At 34.7% G+C, this 17,226-nt stretch overlaps 1 protein-coding gene across 4 annotated transcripts; it reads right to left on the reverse strand.

Annotated features, from left to right (window-relative positions):
• Positions 1-532: 532 nt before the first annotated feature.
• Positions 533-16,164, reverse strand: LOC145203870 (protein mono-ADP-ribosyltransferase PARP15-like). 4 transcript variants are annotated; one of them, XM_080076217.1, is made up of 19 exons: positions 15,908-15,974; positions 15,610-15,839; positions 15,010-15,272; positions 14,347-14,415; positions 13,896-14,082; positions 10,416-10,705; positions 9,923-10,039; positions 9,671-9,766; positions 9,026-9,115; positions 8,049-8,197; positions 7,579-7,821; positions 6,665-6,823; positions 6,407-6,492; positions 4,718-4,857; positions 3,975-4,158; positions 3,302-3,425; positions 2,841-2,974; positions 2,143-2,320; positions 533-1,110 (listed from the first exon to the last, which is right to left on the reverse strand). In XM_080076217.1, the coding sequence occupies exons 2-19, from the start codon at positions 15,646-15,648 to the stop codon at positions 833-835; spliced, it is 2,826 nt and encodes a 941-aa protein (XP_079932343.1). In that variant the 5' UTR covers positions 15,649-15,839; positions 15,908-15,974; the 3' UTR covers positions 533-832. The 4 variants fall into 4 exon arrangements, with proteins under 4 accessions (XP_079932343.1, XP_079932340.1, XP_079932344.1 ...); XM_080076214.1 differs by lacking the exon at positions 15,610-15,839 and having other exon boundaries at positions 15,908-16,164; XM_080076218.1 differs by lacking the exon at positions 15,908-15,974 and having other exon boundaries at positions 15,569-15,629.
• Positions 16,165-17,226: the final 1,062 nt, after the last annotated feature.

Raw genomic sequence — 17,226 nt, forward strand, 5'->3', positions numbered from 1 at the left:
CACGCCATTGCTTTTGCCACATCTTGTTTGCGCTAGCAATGTTTTCACTTTATTGCGAAAAGTCGGGAAAATTACGATTTCTTTAAAACAACGAGTATTTTATCAAGCACAACACCGGTTGAACAATAACTATGTTGAATATGCAACTTCGTTGACGAAAAATTTGCTCAGTGTCATTATTTTCGGCGAGAAATAAGTTTTCAATTCGGGTAAGTCCCTAAGCTAAGAAGCTTTTCAAGTTTTTTTTTTTGCCTGAGGTTCAGACTTTGGTCCGTTATAATACTTCTGACATATCTGAGGAAACCTTACATTTTTACCGCGGACGAGTAATAAAAATAAAATCTGTTTCACAGTATGGAGCGTCATTACATGGAACAGGATCAGACTCTCCAACAGACAGCATGGTCAATGACGATCAATTTCTGAGAGTAAATAACTGAGAATGGGAAAAGTTGTAACAGAATCAGTATTCAACAAAACCACGGGATAAAACAACGTATGATTTTATAGGAACTAAAATGCCAGTTTCTCATTCTCTGTTTCACAGTATGTTTTATTTTAGGCGACAATATTTACATAATAAAATAAATAGCAATTGAAGGTTAAAAATGGAATTGCACTTAATTAAAAGTAATTTGAAAAAAATATTACAAAAAATCATTAATCAATAAAATACATTAATATTGTACAAAATTCATTCCATAAAACTTAAGCCACACCAACCAACATTTGAACTATTCCAAACAGTCACAGAAATGAGGTAAGACTCACTGCAAAGAAATACTTGGTTGACCTTTCAAAGCATATAAATGTAAAAAGTATAAATGACATTTTAACTATATGTAATAAGGTACATTGGATAGGCACTGGTATCATTAAACACAACGAAAATGTTAGGATTTTCCAGGTAATTGACTGCACTATCATACAAGCGATATGACACATTTGATCCTGGTTTTAAAGGAGGTTGGACCATACAATTGTTTCCAATGCAATAATCACCAGTAAGAACTTTACACAAAAATATACATTTCTGATCATTGAAGTCTGTATACCTACTTGAGAACTTTGAAGTTGTTGCAAAATAAATTCCTTGTCCATACGCAGATCCTAATAAAAGCATTTTTTTATTGTCAAAAAATTTGCACTTATTACTTTCTCACACTATGTAGAGTCCTAACATGGAACAGGTATTTCCTGGTAGGTGCAACTTGAACTGCTAATGGGTGCTTAAGGAAAAAAAACTAATTGGGAAAAAATTACCATTATAAACAATTCCGGTTTTCTTATTTAATTTACAACTTATTAAACTTGTTAAAATCGCATTACTTCCCACTACATTCTAAGGTTTCTCAGTTTGTTTTATTGTTTAGAGCAGTGGTTCTCAACCTTTTTGTCTTTGCGGACCCTTTTCGATATTGCAATCTAATTGCGGAACCCCTTGAGTTTTAGGTTTTTTTCAATAAAAAGCAACAAAAAGAAGATGCATAAAATAAAAAACCACGTTAGGTCCAGGACCAGAATTTATCCCTTTGTTTGGGTTGGGACATTGTGAATCAACAAGAAAGACCCATTGCATTTTGATATGACGTTGCTTGCCGATAATTTACGTCTGTTGGCACCTAACCGTCACAATAAATGATTTAAACGTCACAATGCACTTTTCTTTGTCGTCTATGAAGAATGATTTTAAATAAGTATCCTGCTATTTTAATAAGTCGAAGCGTTTTTTTAATAGCGATTTATTAACCTCGTTGTGTGCAAGTTGAGAAATTGTCGTGGACCCCCGGTTGAGAACCACTGGTTTAGAGTATATTTGACGTCAAGTGTGCAACCTTTATCATGGACCGAATGCATATGAAATGATTTTGTGACAGAATTTTGATTTGTTGCATACCAAACATGCTTATATTGAGTTTACAGCTACCAGTAAACCAGTAAAAACTGATTCTAGCTACAATGTAAGTTTGCGAGAAATAGAACCTAGAAAATTGATCTGCTCAAAAAGAAAATAAGCTTTAAGTTATGACAGCACTAAAATAGTTTAGCAAGCAACACTTCATTTGAAATCCAAATGTTGCACACCACTGTCCTATTAGTAAGCAAATTTTTAAAAGTTATGCAATGATATTTTTGACTTGCCATGTTTGCCTGAAAACCTGAGACTAAATCCTTGGATACAGATTGCATCAGTAACCGAGTTTGTTGTTCCATGGAAAAGTTCTCTTTCAACTGGATTGGTTAATGTCATATGTCTTTCGACATCTGTTTTCCGAATATTGTATTGCTGGTGTAAAAATGGATTCTGGATTCTTTCAACCTAAAAGATAAAATGATCATAAAAAATTGGGCAAACTTTACCATATTTCTAAATCCTGTCATCAGGCAAGCAGTCTTGTGACAAGGGATGGAATGATCAAAACCAGAACCTGAGTAGTCAGTTCAGATTTTTGCTGATTTTGTCAGGTGCTCAGCCGAGCAAGTGCACAAACTGACACGAGCATTAAATTTGCATATTCATGTCCTGCTATCATACAAAAGTAGTCTTCAAAAAAGTATCCAAGCACAAAAATGACTGTTTTTTAAATGTGTTAGATGGTGGATAAACACATACTTGTGGAGCCTGTACAGCTTAATACACCGATAGTGATGTAAGAGACCTGAAAAATCTATAAAACTAACATGGAATTTGGAATGTTTGTGAAGACACAATGCAATAAGTGTGCTCGACCGAGTACTGAGCATTAACATGAGATTGGTGTTCGTCCAAAATCACACCACTCTGCTGGTGTATGTCAACTTGTGAGTAGAATACTGACAGTTTTATGTTATAGCAATACCTTAATAATGTTTGAGAATTGAGGCAGGCTTGCTTTGAACTGGTTTACCACCCGTTCATATTCCGGGGATGTTTTACCAAGTATTATTTTCCGCATCATTTTTCCATTCATGTCATCCCAGTTAGGAGGCACATCTTAAAAGTTAACATTTTTACAACCCTTATAACTAGAAAATTAGTTGCTGCATTTTTTGTTAATTTGTCATAGTCAGTAGTCACACAGCATGCGATAATAAAAATGAACTATTTTTCAGCATGCATGGTAGTAACTTGTCTACATTCTGTTTAGAACTAAAGCTATCCAAGCACTAAACATGACATAAACCAAAGTTAAACAAAGAAAAGGCTTATTTTACTAAAATTACAAACAGATTAAGTACTAACTAATGGCAAATTGTGGTTTTGGATTCAAGTCCTCATAAAGCCTTAGACTTAAGACATGTCTCCGCAAAGACTCTTTACCTTGGATATCATGGTTACATCCGAGGAGATGGCCATGGATGCCTTGGTAGATAAATTCTCTTTGTACAGTGTCAATCCTTAAGTTGTGTCCACAAAGGGAAGTTATATGGTTCCTTTCCGTTTTCTACAAAGATGGCAAAGAACAGCTGATAGCTTTATCAACAGTTAAGTTAATGCTTAATGCTTTATTTTGACATACTTAAATTTAATCAATGGCATGCTACCACATTGTGGTTCTTTGTAAGATTCAATACAAAAAAACACACCCAAGAATATCAAGGATTTGTCATAAGTGCAAGAATGGTATTTTTTTTGGTTAAGTTAAAAAAATACCATTCTGTCAATGAAGTTGGAAATAAGTGGCTGAGTTAATAAAGTCGAATTTGGCCAAAAACACATTCAAGATTTTTGCATTAGTTTAACTACAAAATAAATATTTTCCTAACCAGTGATAGGCTATTTCGAATCAGGAGTGCTGTTTAACTGCAGGATAAATAGCAATTGGAACAAGGACATTGATAAAATTCCTAATTTGTTTAACACATTAAAAAGTTGCTAGCAGATAAAATAAACACAATTTGTATCAAAAGCCTTACATAAAAATATTAATTGATTTTTTTTGTTATATCCAACAAAATGTCTCAAAATCATATTGTATTAAAACAAAAATTACCATCAAGGCTTTTTCAATGACTCTACCAACCCTCGGCGGCAATCGTTTGTACCGTTTTATGTTTACTGACCATTTCCAGGTTTCATACATCATCGATTGTTGAAACTCACAAATAAAGTCTTGTACAAAAACGATCACCCGCTCGACGTTCTCTGGTGGACCGTGTACAGTGATTTTGCGAGAGCTATAGAAACAAAAAATGATATTCACAGTTTATCTGATGAAACAAAACACTTTTAATACTATATCTATCATGTAAAAAAGTGGAAAACTTTAAGGTGTTATACATTAATTTGTTTAAGCACACATAACCTATAGTTTTTACTCAGCCAGTAAGCCATAGCATACAAATAAGACACTTTAAGGGGGCTAGTGGCGTAAATTGTGGGACTTAAGGGTAAAACATAACCATTGGCATTTTAAAAAAATTTAGGGGGTTAATCGGTAAATGTAGAAGCTACCGGCAAAAACTCAAAATCTACAAGCTATTTAACCTTAATTCAGTTTGGATGTTGTTTAAAAATTCACCAATGTCGGGGGCTAGTGGGGTAAATGTTTGGGCTATTGAGTCCAACAAAATAAATGGCACATCTACATGACCATATCTACCATCTGTGAAAGTTTTATCTGAATCCTTAAAAGATTTCATGTCAAACAGGTAAAAGAACAAAATCAAGTAAAATCATAATGTGACCGTTCAAGGGGACCTATAATAACACCAATTGTAAAAAGCTCAATTTCACCTGTCAGAAACAACTTTAACATAACACTCATTTGCAAAGTTGTATATGTCTATCCAGTCATGGTTTGTAAATCTTTGAATTTCTTGATGCTCAAAAGATCTTTTAACAATAATTGCACTTGGTCCTTCAGGTAGATTTACCTGTAAAAAATATCCAAAGTTTTTTTGTGTGTGCTTTTCAGTCACAGATTGTGTTAACTTCACCGGCTTTTAACATCATTTCAAAATGCTTTTGTACACAAACCCTCATTGTTTTATGCTCACAAAAGTGCACTGTTCAATAGGGATGGGCCGAGCTGAGCCAGAACCCTCGTCCTGAGCATCGCTGTTTTTAATGCTCGGTGCTCGGCCGAGCAGTTGTACAAACTGACCCAAACATTAAATTTACATATTCATGCTATTCTGACATACAAAACTAGTGTCCGAAATGGTATGCAAAATAAAAATTACTGTTTTATTTGTAATGCTGTATGTCCAGTTGTGGCATCGCACCGACTATGGGGTTGTACCCTGTGCTCCCAACAAACTGGAGTGCCGTTGAAGGGATACACTAGCCAATGCGGCCGATCTCTCATCACCAGCTGCACTGAAGAGACCTTATAGGTCGAAACAGTGTGCACTGTCTGCAGCTTATTTGTAATGTGTCGGTGAAAAAACGCTAACTTATGGGACCTGTACAGCTTAATACACCGCTAGTGACGTAAGGGACCTTGGATAGCTACAAAACTAGCGTTGAAATTTCAATGTTCGTGACATCACAATGCCCCGAGGGTGCTCGACCAAGTCCCTAGCATCAACATGAGATGCTTGGTGCTTGACCAAACCAAACATTTGCAGTTTTGGCCCATCCCTACTGTTGAATTGCCTGTTTTATTGCAAGTCAATTAAATCATTTTTTAACTGAGGAAGCAATGCCAGTCCTGTTTCTGGCTCAGGTAAACACATATGGATGAGACAGAATCAGAACCCAAAACACAGGGACATTGTGCAAATAACATGTCAATTTTAGCCATCAATGTACAACCAAAGTTAGTATGTGTCTGCTACTTAATTTTTCAAAATGCTAATAGGTGTGGCAACTATCCACTTTGTGATGGTTTAGACCAGAGGTGTGCAAAGTTTATTGTTGGTGAGCCATATAACCGATTTCGGACATCAAGCAAGGACCACACAATTTTTTAAAAATACATAATAGATTGGAAAATGTATACAAAGCAGCAAGACATCTTTTTTAAGACATACAGAGTTTCACCCAACACTGGCTTTCACAACAAAATAATTGTTTACTAGGTAAAGGGTATTATTACATCACATTCAGTGAAGTTACACAAGAAGTACCTAGTGCGATGTGCGATTAGAAGACTAGGTCTGCGTGAATATAATTATAAGTTTCATGTGATCCGTCAAAATTGAAGGGTGGTCCACTTGCAAACCAGAAATACTGGTTTCGCTGATACTTGTTACGTATAGCAACTTAAACTGAGGGGGGGGATTTTTTGCTGAAATTTTGCATTTTTTCTGCTTTTTTCTCACATTAAATGACTTGTTGGGTCTGGTTGTGCCCCCTGGGTCACCTGTCGCACACCCCTGGTGTAGACCAAAGGTTAGACAATCACAATTTGGTACACAAATATCCTTCTACTTTTACACTGTTAGCAAGTAAGTGGCAACTATGAGTATCCATGCCTACCTCATAGCCATCTGCTATTGACTCTGGTAAACTTTTGGAAACCTCATATGCTGCTGCCAAAGCATTGTCACAGAAATTCAATATTGCTGCAAAGTTCAAAATGGTTTAGAGTTACTAACCGTAGGTTTTTATATTTTTTATATTTATGCCAAACTAATTAGATGGACTTAATTAAACAGTATTAGATAAACATTGACAAAATCTCTTCAAACTAAAATTATTAAATTATAAAATTATAACTAAATGTTTGGCACTTACATTTCATGTGAATTATGTTTGCTTCAAAATTAGGAACAATTGATTGTGAACAGGAAACAATATTGATTCTCTTCACCATTAAAGGGTTCAAGTCTTCGAAAAGGTCTAGTGCTTCAGCCAAAGCATCAGCAATGTCATTAGGGTCAAATACATGGTCATCTAAAAACAAATCCAAAAGTATGTTACAAAGTTATATAAAATGAGTTAAATAGATTGCAAAACATGAAATTTATTAAATAAGAAATTTTGGATTTTCTAATGAAAACTTTTCATGCCATGGCAATAACCAAAGTGTGATAGGTTTAAATATTATAAATTTAGTTCATCATGAAACTCGCTTACTCCATGAGATTTGATTTAAAACTAAAATATGGTAAACCTCAGTTAAACCAGATTCGGTTATTTCAGATCTTAGTAGAATTCAGACAAAACTTAAATGGTTTGTAATGGGTAAGGCTTTACAGTAGTAATGCTAAATCAGCGGTTAGTAATGCTAAATCAGCGGTTCTTAACCTTTTTTGCTCCACGCCTCCTAAGATGTTTGTCCGGCACTTCACCCCCCCCCCCCCCTCCCCCTGAAACAGCCAAGAAATGGTTTTTGTTCAAACACTTGCAGCAATTGAACTACCAGAAGCGTTCCTTGTCTGTGTTGTAAACCAGGGGTCAACCAAATTACAGCATTGGGCATCAAAGATTGTGCAAACATGCAGAATTTGTATTAGTAATAATTTTTAACTGGTCAAAAAAAGTAATTGTTCAAACAGGATTACAAGGCATAAGTATGATCCAAAACCAGTTTGTTACGTCACAGACAAAGAATAGTGATTGTGTACGAACAATTACCTTGTTTGTACCCCTGGGGGGAGTGTCCCCCCAGTTAAGAACCACAAAAGTACAATGTTGTAGTCTTGTACCTGTAGTCATTGTTGGTATGGCAACCGAGGTAGCTTTCATAAGTTCAGCAAAGTCTAGTGCTTGCTTTAGTCTCCCTGGAAACTTGTCAAGTGAATCTGGCACAATAACGTGGACAACATGTTTGCACAAAAGGTTTCTGCCATCAGTAACACGAATATTGGATGATTGTTGTAAAGGACGTAATCTGCATAGATCCAGTATTTGGGTTCCAGCTCTTGCAACGATTGCCTGTGACCCTGTACCTAGAGATGTATAAATACTTTGTCTAAAACATTTTGTGTACATTTCATGTTCTTATTTTCAGGCTCCATAATATTAAAGACAGCACTACAAAATTTGACCCCCCCCCCTCAAATGCTGCCAACAGGTCAAAAAAGTCATTTGTTTACATAGTATGGGGCCAGTCTAAATACTTTTTTTATTAAAATAAAAAATAATACTATTTTTTTTAAATAGAAGTCAGTTTTACCACAACTTGTTTGAAAGTCAGATAAGCATCCTCTGAAAACAATATCAGAGTCGTCCAAGCTTATATCACCACTACAGATTTTGACCTGGAACTTTCCATAGAAACATTCATCACAACTGACACATGTAGGTAAGAATAGACCAGGTTTTCTGTTCATCAAAAAAAACATACTAATTATGTTTTATCAAGTGGTTTCCATCCTTTTTTGACAAATTTCCCACTTAACAATTTTAAACATTCTTATTTAGTACAAAATAACCACTAAAAAGATTAAGAAGGACATAAACTCATAACTGGGATCAGCCTGGAAGTTTCTATGCAGACCAGCAATCCTGGCACACTCATATATAAATATACACACCGAATCAACCGTTCACCGAGCACCCACCACCACATAGAAAGGCGTACGCTAGAAAAATCTACCTGGGGCGGGATTCGAACCCATGACAGGAACCGAATCAGCCGGTTACCAAGCATAAGGATTAAACTCATTAATATGGGCCCTGTGTTCAGAACTATAGATTTTCACAAATTTATAATAAAATTCAATGTCTAAAGTTTTCCTCACTGGAAAGGAAATTATCATGGTTGGAAATAACTGTTTCAATCAAACTCAAAATACTATGATATACTGACACATTATATGGTTTAGTAAAAATGTACTAGTGTATTATATAATACACTACACTAAACCTCTGTTAAACCGGTTACGCTTAATCCGTATCTTCGCCTAATTCAAGCAAAAGTGGTGCACAAATAATTTGTAATGTTGGTAAGACTTGAACCAATCGATATCGGTTAATCCAGATCTTTGCCTGATTGGGACATTTTTTGGTCCAAAAGGTCCGGATTAACCGAGGTTTACTATATAAGTATGATGCCTTAGTTGATTACCTTTCAAACAACTCTACAAAGATTTTATATTGTAACAATTAGACATCTTTTTTCAATAAACGTCATGTGCGAACTTAACTTACCTTGTGTAATCAGTATGCTGAGCTTTTCTCTCTGAAGGGAAAACAGGAGGTGCGGTGGAAGAAGGAGCAAATATTTTTCTCAGCTTTGATCTATAAAAAATATTTTTTTGATGCAACAAGAGATGCTGTGTCAATGGCAGCTGTTGCAGTGTAGACCAGGGGTTGTCAAACATGCAGCCCTTTAAGAGTTTTTGTTCAGTTGGCGAAGTTAAAGTTCAGAAGTTATGTGTTTCACTCTGGAGGAATACAATGTCAGACTAGTGAGTTTACATTCTCTACTGGTGGTATATGCACCATTATAATAGGATGATCGAAATAGCCTATCTTTAAAATCAGCAATTGCGATTGTTGTGATATTGCAGGCCATTGTTATCACACAAAGCAATAACGTACAGTTGGTTCTTTCACTTTGCTGCACTGTATATCTGTTTGTTATTTATTACAATATTGTTTTTAAAGTAGTTAATGGCATTAATGAGCATTTTACTTTTTAATCGTGCAATTTTGTTGTTGTCATGTTACACTGTAACGAATGTTTTAATAGTGTGTCCCTCAACTTACTTAAAAGTTTGTTTTTGGCCCTCAGAGTTGTTTGAGTTTGACACCCCTGATGTAGACTCGTTTACTGAACCTTACAAAAGTTACCTAGAATTTGATGCTGTGTCTGTAGTGCTGAAAAACTGCGATAGGGAAGATGCTAATACATCTCTGGAGGTAGAACAGCTCGCAGTGTATGTCTGCCTACAATTAAAAAAAGAGAAGTCATCACTATAGTTAACATGATATACTGTGTAAAGACTTATGCAACATAGCTAAATGTTCAAAACAGTAAAGGTGTAGCCAAATTATACAAACGAGAAGTAATTTTTAGATGTAATTGGACTCTACATAAATTACCTAGAACTTGATGCTGAGTGAGTCATTCTGGAAACCTGTGATACGGAAGTAGTTGACAAAACAGCCTTGGAGGAGGTAGAACAGCTGGCAGTATGTTTGAAACAGCAAAGGTTTAGCCTAAATTAAACACAGTGTGGTGATATTAATTATACAAAAGTGATTATTTAAATGTCGGAAAAAATATTTGATGTATTTCTTTCACAAACTCTAAAAAGAACACATTTTTAGGCAAATCACAAAGCAAACATTGGTGGCGTATCTATTTATACATTCATCTCAAAAAAAATATATGCACATTTCAAATTGTTTGTTCTGAAGATGCTTATTATTTGTTTTCAACACTTCACTATTAAATAAATCATTTAAAATACAAACAATATGTTTAGAGCTATTGAAAAACAATTGGGCGTAAAGTTTGTGTTTTGTTATGTTTAGTTTAGGTGGCTAAAATAACTACATAGGTGTTACATTATGAATACAAAAAACCTTTTACCCAGGCATGAGATCTTGAATATGTTGCGTGATTTCTATGATTTTGCAGCTAACTTCACTCTTTAGACCACACACAAAAACCAAGTCATCATGAAGCCGCCATTGAACATAAACTGGGTTATTTTCATCAACTGATTTTTCTTTGAAAAAGTTTGGATCCTTTTTCAAAGCGTTAGCAAGGTGTGATGCATGATATGATTTGCATTGACTGGAAAATTTTCTCAGAAAAATACTCAGTCGATCTTCACAATATCGCTGCAAATTCCATCCATTGTTTTTTCTGAGCTCCAACTAAATACACACATATATACAATACATGCTGTAAAAAGAACATGTGTAATTATGAAGATTTAAAAAAAAATATAAATGAATTTTCACTTTCAGCATAAAAACCCAAAAATTTAATGTTGAAATACCCCCATACTTTAGTTTTAAACTCGAACAACACAAGCCATACTTATTCATTTTATTTTTGGAAATTTCCATGCATGTTTTTTATTATACGTTTTTGTTTTCCACACTAATTATACATGTAATTGTATAGGGCAAATACAGAAGAATCTTGTTAAAAAAATACATTGGTCATCTGACTGTATCCATGTATTAGTTTGCTTTAAACCAGTGAAGTTACGAAGCTTCAGTTGGTCTTATATAATATGAAGAAGCAGCAATTTCAGACAAAAGTTTGGTTTTGGCCGGAGGATAAGTGGTAATAACGATGAAAGCGAATTTTTCACGAACAAAAAAACATGTCGTCTTTTTGAACATTTTTAACATACACCTTTTGTATTTTTTAGTTTTTGAAGTTTTTTGCTCCACTCACTAGAAAAAACAAAAACAAAATAACCCTAAACCCAAAACACTAACCAAAAAATGCACGATAATATTTCTGCAATGTGATTTACCAAATAGATAACATACTGTTATATTAAGGCAGTGGTTCTTGACCTTTTTATCACGCGAACCCCCACGATATTTTTCACACTTTTATCGAACCCTAATTAAAAGTTTGATATTTATTTACTAATACAAAACCATCATTCTTAAAATTTTGCAAACACAGTCTTGATTTTAACTAACAAAGGCAGTTACTTCAGTTCATTTGTTTTGACATCAAAATGAACCTACAGTGCGCCAAAAGGGCATTGCATGCCAGACTAGGTACCATGTCACTTAGCACTGGCAAATAAAACGATGATTGCGCATAAAGAAGACAAACTGAGTAAGCACTAAATCAAATTATTTACTATGTATTTTCGACAACAGTGCAGAATTACAAATGGCCAAGTGTTGATAAATGTTTGCTGCACATTTGTATTTTAAAGGGACCCCTGATTTGGCGTTGGCGAACCAATGGGGTTTGAACCAAGTTTAGGAACCGTTGGATGAAGTGGCATAGTTTATTTGGTAACAACTGCCAAACATTAGAAAATAATTATTATGATATAATTTAGTGCAGGGGTGTCAAACTTGCGGCCCGCGGGCCGCATGCGGCCCACAAAGCCCTCTAATGCGGCCCACGAACACTCAACAACAACTGTATTATTTTGTCAGATATATGTGCGGCCGTAAACGTGTTCATTAAAATATTTGTACTGGCGGTCGTGACGCAATTGAAACTCTTTTGAAACAGCATTACTAGCCTAGTAGCCATATGCGTCAGATTTTTTGTACGCCTATTGTGTACAAACAATGCGGACAAACAGGAACCACTGGCGTCACAATATAGATTATGACGTAATAAACGATTAAAACTGATGTTAACACTGTGCAGCCTAATTTGTGCATCAAGTTGGAAATTAATCTGGGCTTTTGGCGCGCCAATAGTTGGTATATATATGATTTTAACCTATTTCTTTACACCTGTAATTTTAAAATAAAAACCAGCAGGTAGTTGGCGGCTGTTGGTAAAATAAGGATCTGCGATGCGGCCATGGTAGCGAAAAGGTTGTTTAAGTGTACAAAACTAGATCAAAAATCACATGCGGCCCTCGGCATAATTTCAAAACTGCGATGTGGCCACGAACCCCCACGAGTTTGACACCCCTGATTTAGTGCATCAATATTTTATTTTAAACAAAAACTAGAAGGGTGGCTCAGCACATATTGCCATTGCACATACACTACGTACAGTTTGTTTAATAGGTCCCATATCAGCCACTGTCTTTTATAGCCTTAGTTGTTTCTGCAAGCAGAAACTCATGGGTCCCCCACACATGCAAAGTTGTAAATAATGCATTTTGCACAAAAAACTATGATAAATTTTGGTGCTATTTGTTTAAACAGGGCGATAAAAAGTCTGCAGACATAATCATGCTATATGAGGTACAAACTATTCAATTCACATTCAATTTTGCAATTGTTTGCAAAATTTACCCATTGCAGGGGTTAATGGGGTAAATGGTGGGGCTGCAGAGTAAAACTCAACAATCAACACCCCAAAATAGAATATTATAAAAAATTCTAAATTTCATGACATTGTTTAAAAAGTTAACCCTTTTTAAGAGGCTAATGAGGTAACTGATCGGACAACAGGTTAAACGTCAAATTCGACACCTAAAAATGCCATATTGCACAAACTGTCAAAATTTCATGCAACTTGGTCAATGTTTAGAAATTACACCCACTTAGGGGTTACTGGGGTGAAGGTGGGGCTCACAGGGTAAAAGAGATCAATGGATGATGTATTTTATAAACTGTCCATATTTCATTAAATTTAGACATTGTTTAAAAAATTCATTCATTTTAGGGGGCCAGTGGCATTAATCTTGGGGATGCAGTGTGAAAAACTACAAATAATACCTAACTATGGCAAACTGTCCATATTTCATTAAATTTAGACATTGTTTAAGAAATTCACCAATTTTAGGGGGTCAGTAGGGTAAATATTGGGGCTGCAGGATGAAACACAACAATCGACACCTAATTATGGCACAAAGAACAAACTGTCCAAATTTCATCCAATTCGGACATTGTTTAACATTTTACCCATTTTAGGGGGCTGGTGGGGTAAATATTGGGGTTACAGGGTGAAACACAACAATCGACACCTAATTATGGCACAAAGAACAAACTGTCCAAATTTCATCCAATTCGGACATTGTTTAAAATTTTACCCATTTTAGGGGGCTGGTGGGGTAAATATTGGGGCTACAGGGTGAAACACAACAATCGACACCTAATTATGGCACAAAGAACAAACTGTCCAAATTTCATCCAATTCGGACATTGTTTAAAATTTTACCCATTTTAGGGGGCTGGTGGGGTAAATACTGGGGTGATTACGTCAAACAAACCAAAAGGCACATCTACATAACCATATCTTCAATCTGTGAAAGTTTCATCCAAATCCAACAAAGATTTGTTGCCAAAAGTACATGGACAAACTTCACCGGAGAAAAAAGAAAAAAAAAGAAAAAAACAAAGAAAAAAAAACATAGTGAAATCAAGACCCATAACTAATAACAAATAGTGTATTTACCAGGTTTTTTACAGAAAAGAGGTACACAAATTGATCAAGTCCTTGTTCCTTCCGAATTTTCAATGTGGAATATAAACTAACAGACTGCTGCAAAGCCTGATAGTGTGTTTCATGGTGATAAAGTATAAACCTCGCCACGCTTTGGTCTGGGGCAACCACTTTGTAGATCTCATCCGATGAAACACAACTAAACACATACACAATGTATTGACTATTGCTAGTGGACAAGGATAGTATTTAACATGTTTTTGAGTATATTTTTGAATGGTACTGCCATAAAAAGTCAAAAAAATGTAATATATATTTCTTTAATAAAACAAGAGATAAAAAAATACTATTGCAGAGTATTTAAAAAACAACATTGTTAAACATTTTTACTTGACCAAATACGTAAAACGAATTACAGTAAAACAGAAAAAACTAAAATAATTTTCTAGAAAACCAAAGTTACATGAGGGTTTTGAAGACTAAATGTGCTGGTTGTGTCAGGGATTCCCAAATTGATAGAGCAAACAGATTTCTGTGAAACAATAAATATAGGTCTTGTTGACCATTGTAAGTCTTTTGCAATAGTTAAGTAAGCAATTTTTTCGCTAAAAAACAAAATTTTCTTTTAAGACAATCTTTATGAATTGTTTTTGCTTTGTGCTTTTTTGAACTGTTCAAAGTAATAACAACTAGAAAAAGTAATATAACCTTACCAAACTGATACTAATACAAACCAACTTTTTTTAGTTTGAAACAGATACAAATGATTTTACTGTTTAGCGCATTTGATGTATATCTACGTCAAAAGATGTTTTGGGTGACGTAAATTATTGACGTGATTGATGTAAATTAACGTCAAAGGTTTTTGATGAAAAATGCAGCTGCCTGTTAATGTTCGTCGAGACCAAACACCTAATGCAAAAAATGTGTGATCGACACGTGTCTGGGGCAATGCTTGGCGGGCATTAAACTTGTTCATGTAAATGGAGTCTTGTTTCATAACAATGTAACAAAGCCGACTGTCATTGCAAAGGTTTGAAAAAAACCCAACTTGGGACCACTTAAAGTTCTAGGATTGCATTGAAAAAATACTTAATTGTTTATAAACAACTGGTAATAAACTCACCTTCTATGCCCAAATGGATTTAAAATGGGAAAACGAGTTGGGGACCTTATCGCAGATACAGCATGCAAAACAGCATCCCATCTACCAGTAATCCAAACCTGATGGTTTGTAAAATTTGAGAGTACATTTAGGTTTTTTTCCAGTCTATCTTTTGTCCAAGCATAATCTGCCTGCATAACAGGTTCAATAAAAGATAAAAAGTCCTCAAGGAATAAAGACACGATATGAGAGCACTTCTCCTTTGCAGCTTGCCCATCATCAATCTAAAAGTAAACAATGTTTCACAATTTAAAAAACATTTAAAGGTGTTTGGTTGATTTAAATAACCAGTGCTGAAGGCATAGTGCGCACTTTTTAAAAAATTTAACTAATAAATCGGAAAAAAGTAGCTTGGTTCAAAGACATAATTTTATTGTTAGTGACATAAGATGCTTCAACCAGTGATAACGCAAAGTAACTACAGTGATAATATTGACACACACACAGATAATTCCATCATTTCTTAGTGTTAGTTAGGTATTAGCCAATATCTATAATTCCAACGTTCATAAACAAGCACCTTTAAAAAATAAATGCTCAGTTTGCAAAATATGGCAGTACCAGACAAGATCTCAGGTGTGCAGCAGCAACATATCCCATGTGTGTGACTCGTAAATTTGCATGCAAGACTAATTTCAGCAGTTGCAAAGCAAGTAAAAGAGGTCAAGGTAAGACAATTAAATGCACTTGGTGCAAAACTTTGAAATGCAACACAAAAGTTGCCGAGTCAGAATTTTTTTCAAAATAAAATCATGCATACAGCCTCCAGGACTCCATACTCTGCAGACTGGCTACAAACCAAGAACAAAACTTTTTTTATTGAAAAAATATTCAAAAAGTAAAAAATAAAACCACCCACCCCATTTTTCAACTGAAGGACAATCTTGTCCTCATTTTCAGAAATAGTTGTGATTGTAGCATAATCATACAACAAATCACATAGGTTCCAGTACTCTGTCTTCTGCCATTTAATGAATATAAGCAGATTGCCATCCCCATTCAGTTCAAATGCCCCAGTATTACTCTCATCTACATTCATTACTAATTACAACATAAATTACAACAAACATTTGCTAGACAGTATAGCACATTGTGTTCTGTGGTAAAAATAGTTCAGTTACCAATTTATCTTTCAATCGAAAGTGTTTGAACTGTATTGGATGCTTCAACAGGCAGCATAGTCATCAACAATTCCAATTGGGACCACAATTACAAATTTAATTAAAAAACCAAGACTTTTAGCAGAACTGAAATTTTGAATCATTACAACTGTTATAAAATATTAAAGCAGCGGATTTCAACCACCATTCAAATAACTGGACACTTGACTCAATAATCCATAGCTTTTTTCAGTGTCCTTGCTGTTTACTTAACCGTTCAACAATGGAATGGTGATGATGCAGTAGTAATGCAAACAATATTTGATTTAACTTGATTTGATTCATTGCCTGAGTTCCTCTTTTCTTGATTGCTTTACTTTATTGCGTCATCGTGGTTTCACATTGCCAAAAAATATGTTGTTATGAAACCACACAGACACATACATTGTACAAAACTTTTCATATTTTTTCACATAATGTTATTTAAATTTGCTACACCAGCATGACCAGTACATTTCATTTGATAAAAAAAACCTACAAAAAACCTACAAAATAGTGCTAACATTATTTAGATTTTATACATGTTTAGAAGTGTATTAAAAAACTAATAAGAATTAATAATGTGTTTTATTATTTTGTTCTTATTTTACAGAACTTCCCCAAGTGAAATGTTTGGCTGTTGTTTAGTAGCAACAAAACATTGAAATTCGAATAGACCTTTTGGCATCTTGTCCCATGGCCTAAAGAATGTTTGTCCACTAAGGGCTTTTGTATTGACTGCAGTACGGTCTTTTGTTTAAACAGGGAATTTCCTGGTAACTACTCATTGTACGAAATGTTTGCTTTATTCCGCGTTGGTTTTGTTTTGCTGGACAATAGCTCCTGGAAGCGTTATTGGCAAGTGTTGAGGGTTGGTAAACAATATTTTTCACTAGATTCACGAAATATATATTTAATCAAAAAGTTTTGGCATCTTCAGTCCCTTATTCAAATACAATAATAATACTCTCTATTTTGAATACGGAACTGAAGACTTTTTAGTGAAATATATATTCTGTGAAACTATTGTGTACAACGG

Source organism: Phallusia mammillata, chromosome 8, assembly GCF_965637545.1.
Source record: "Phallusia mammillata chromosome 8, kaPhaMamm4.hap1.1, whole genome shotgun sequence".
Lineage (NCBI taxonomy): Eukaryota > Metazoa > Chordata > Ascidiacea > Phlebobranchia > Ascidiidae > Phallusia > Phallusia mammillata.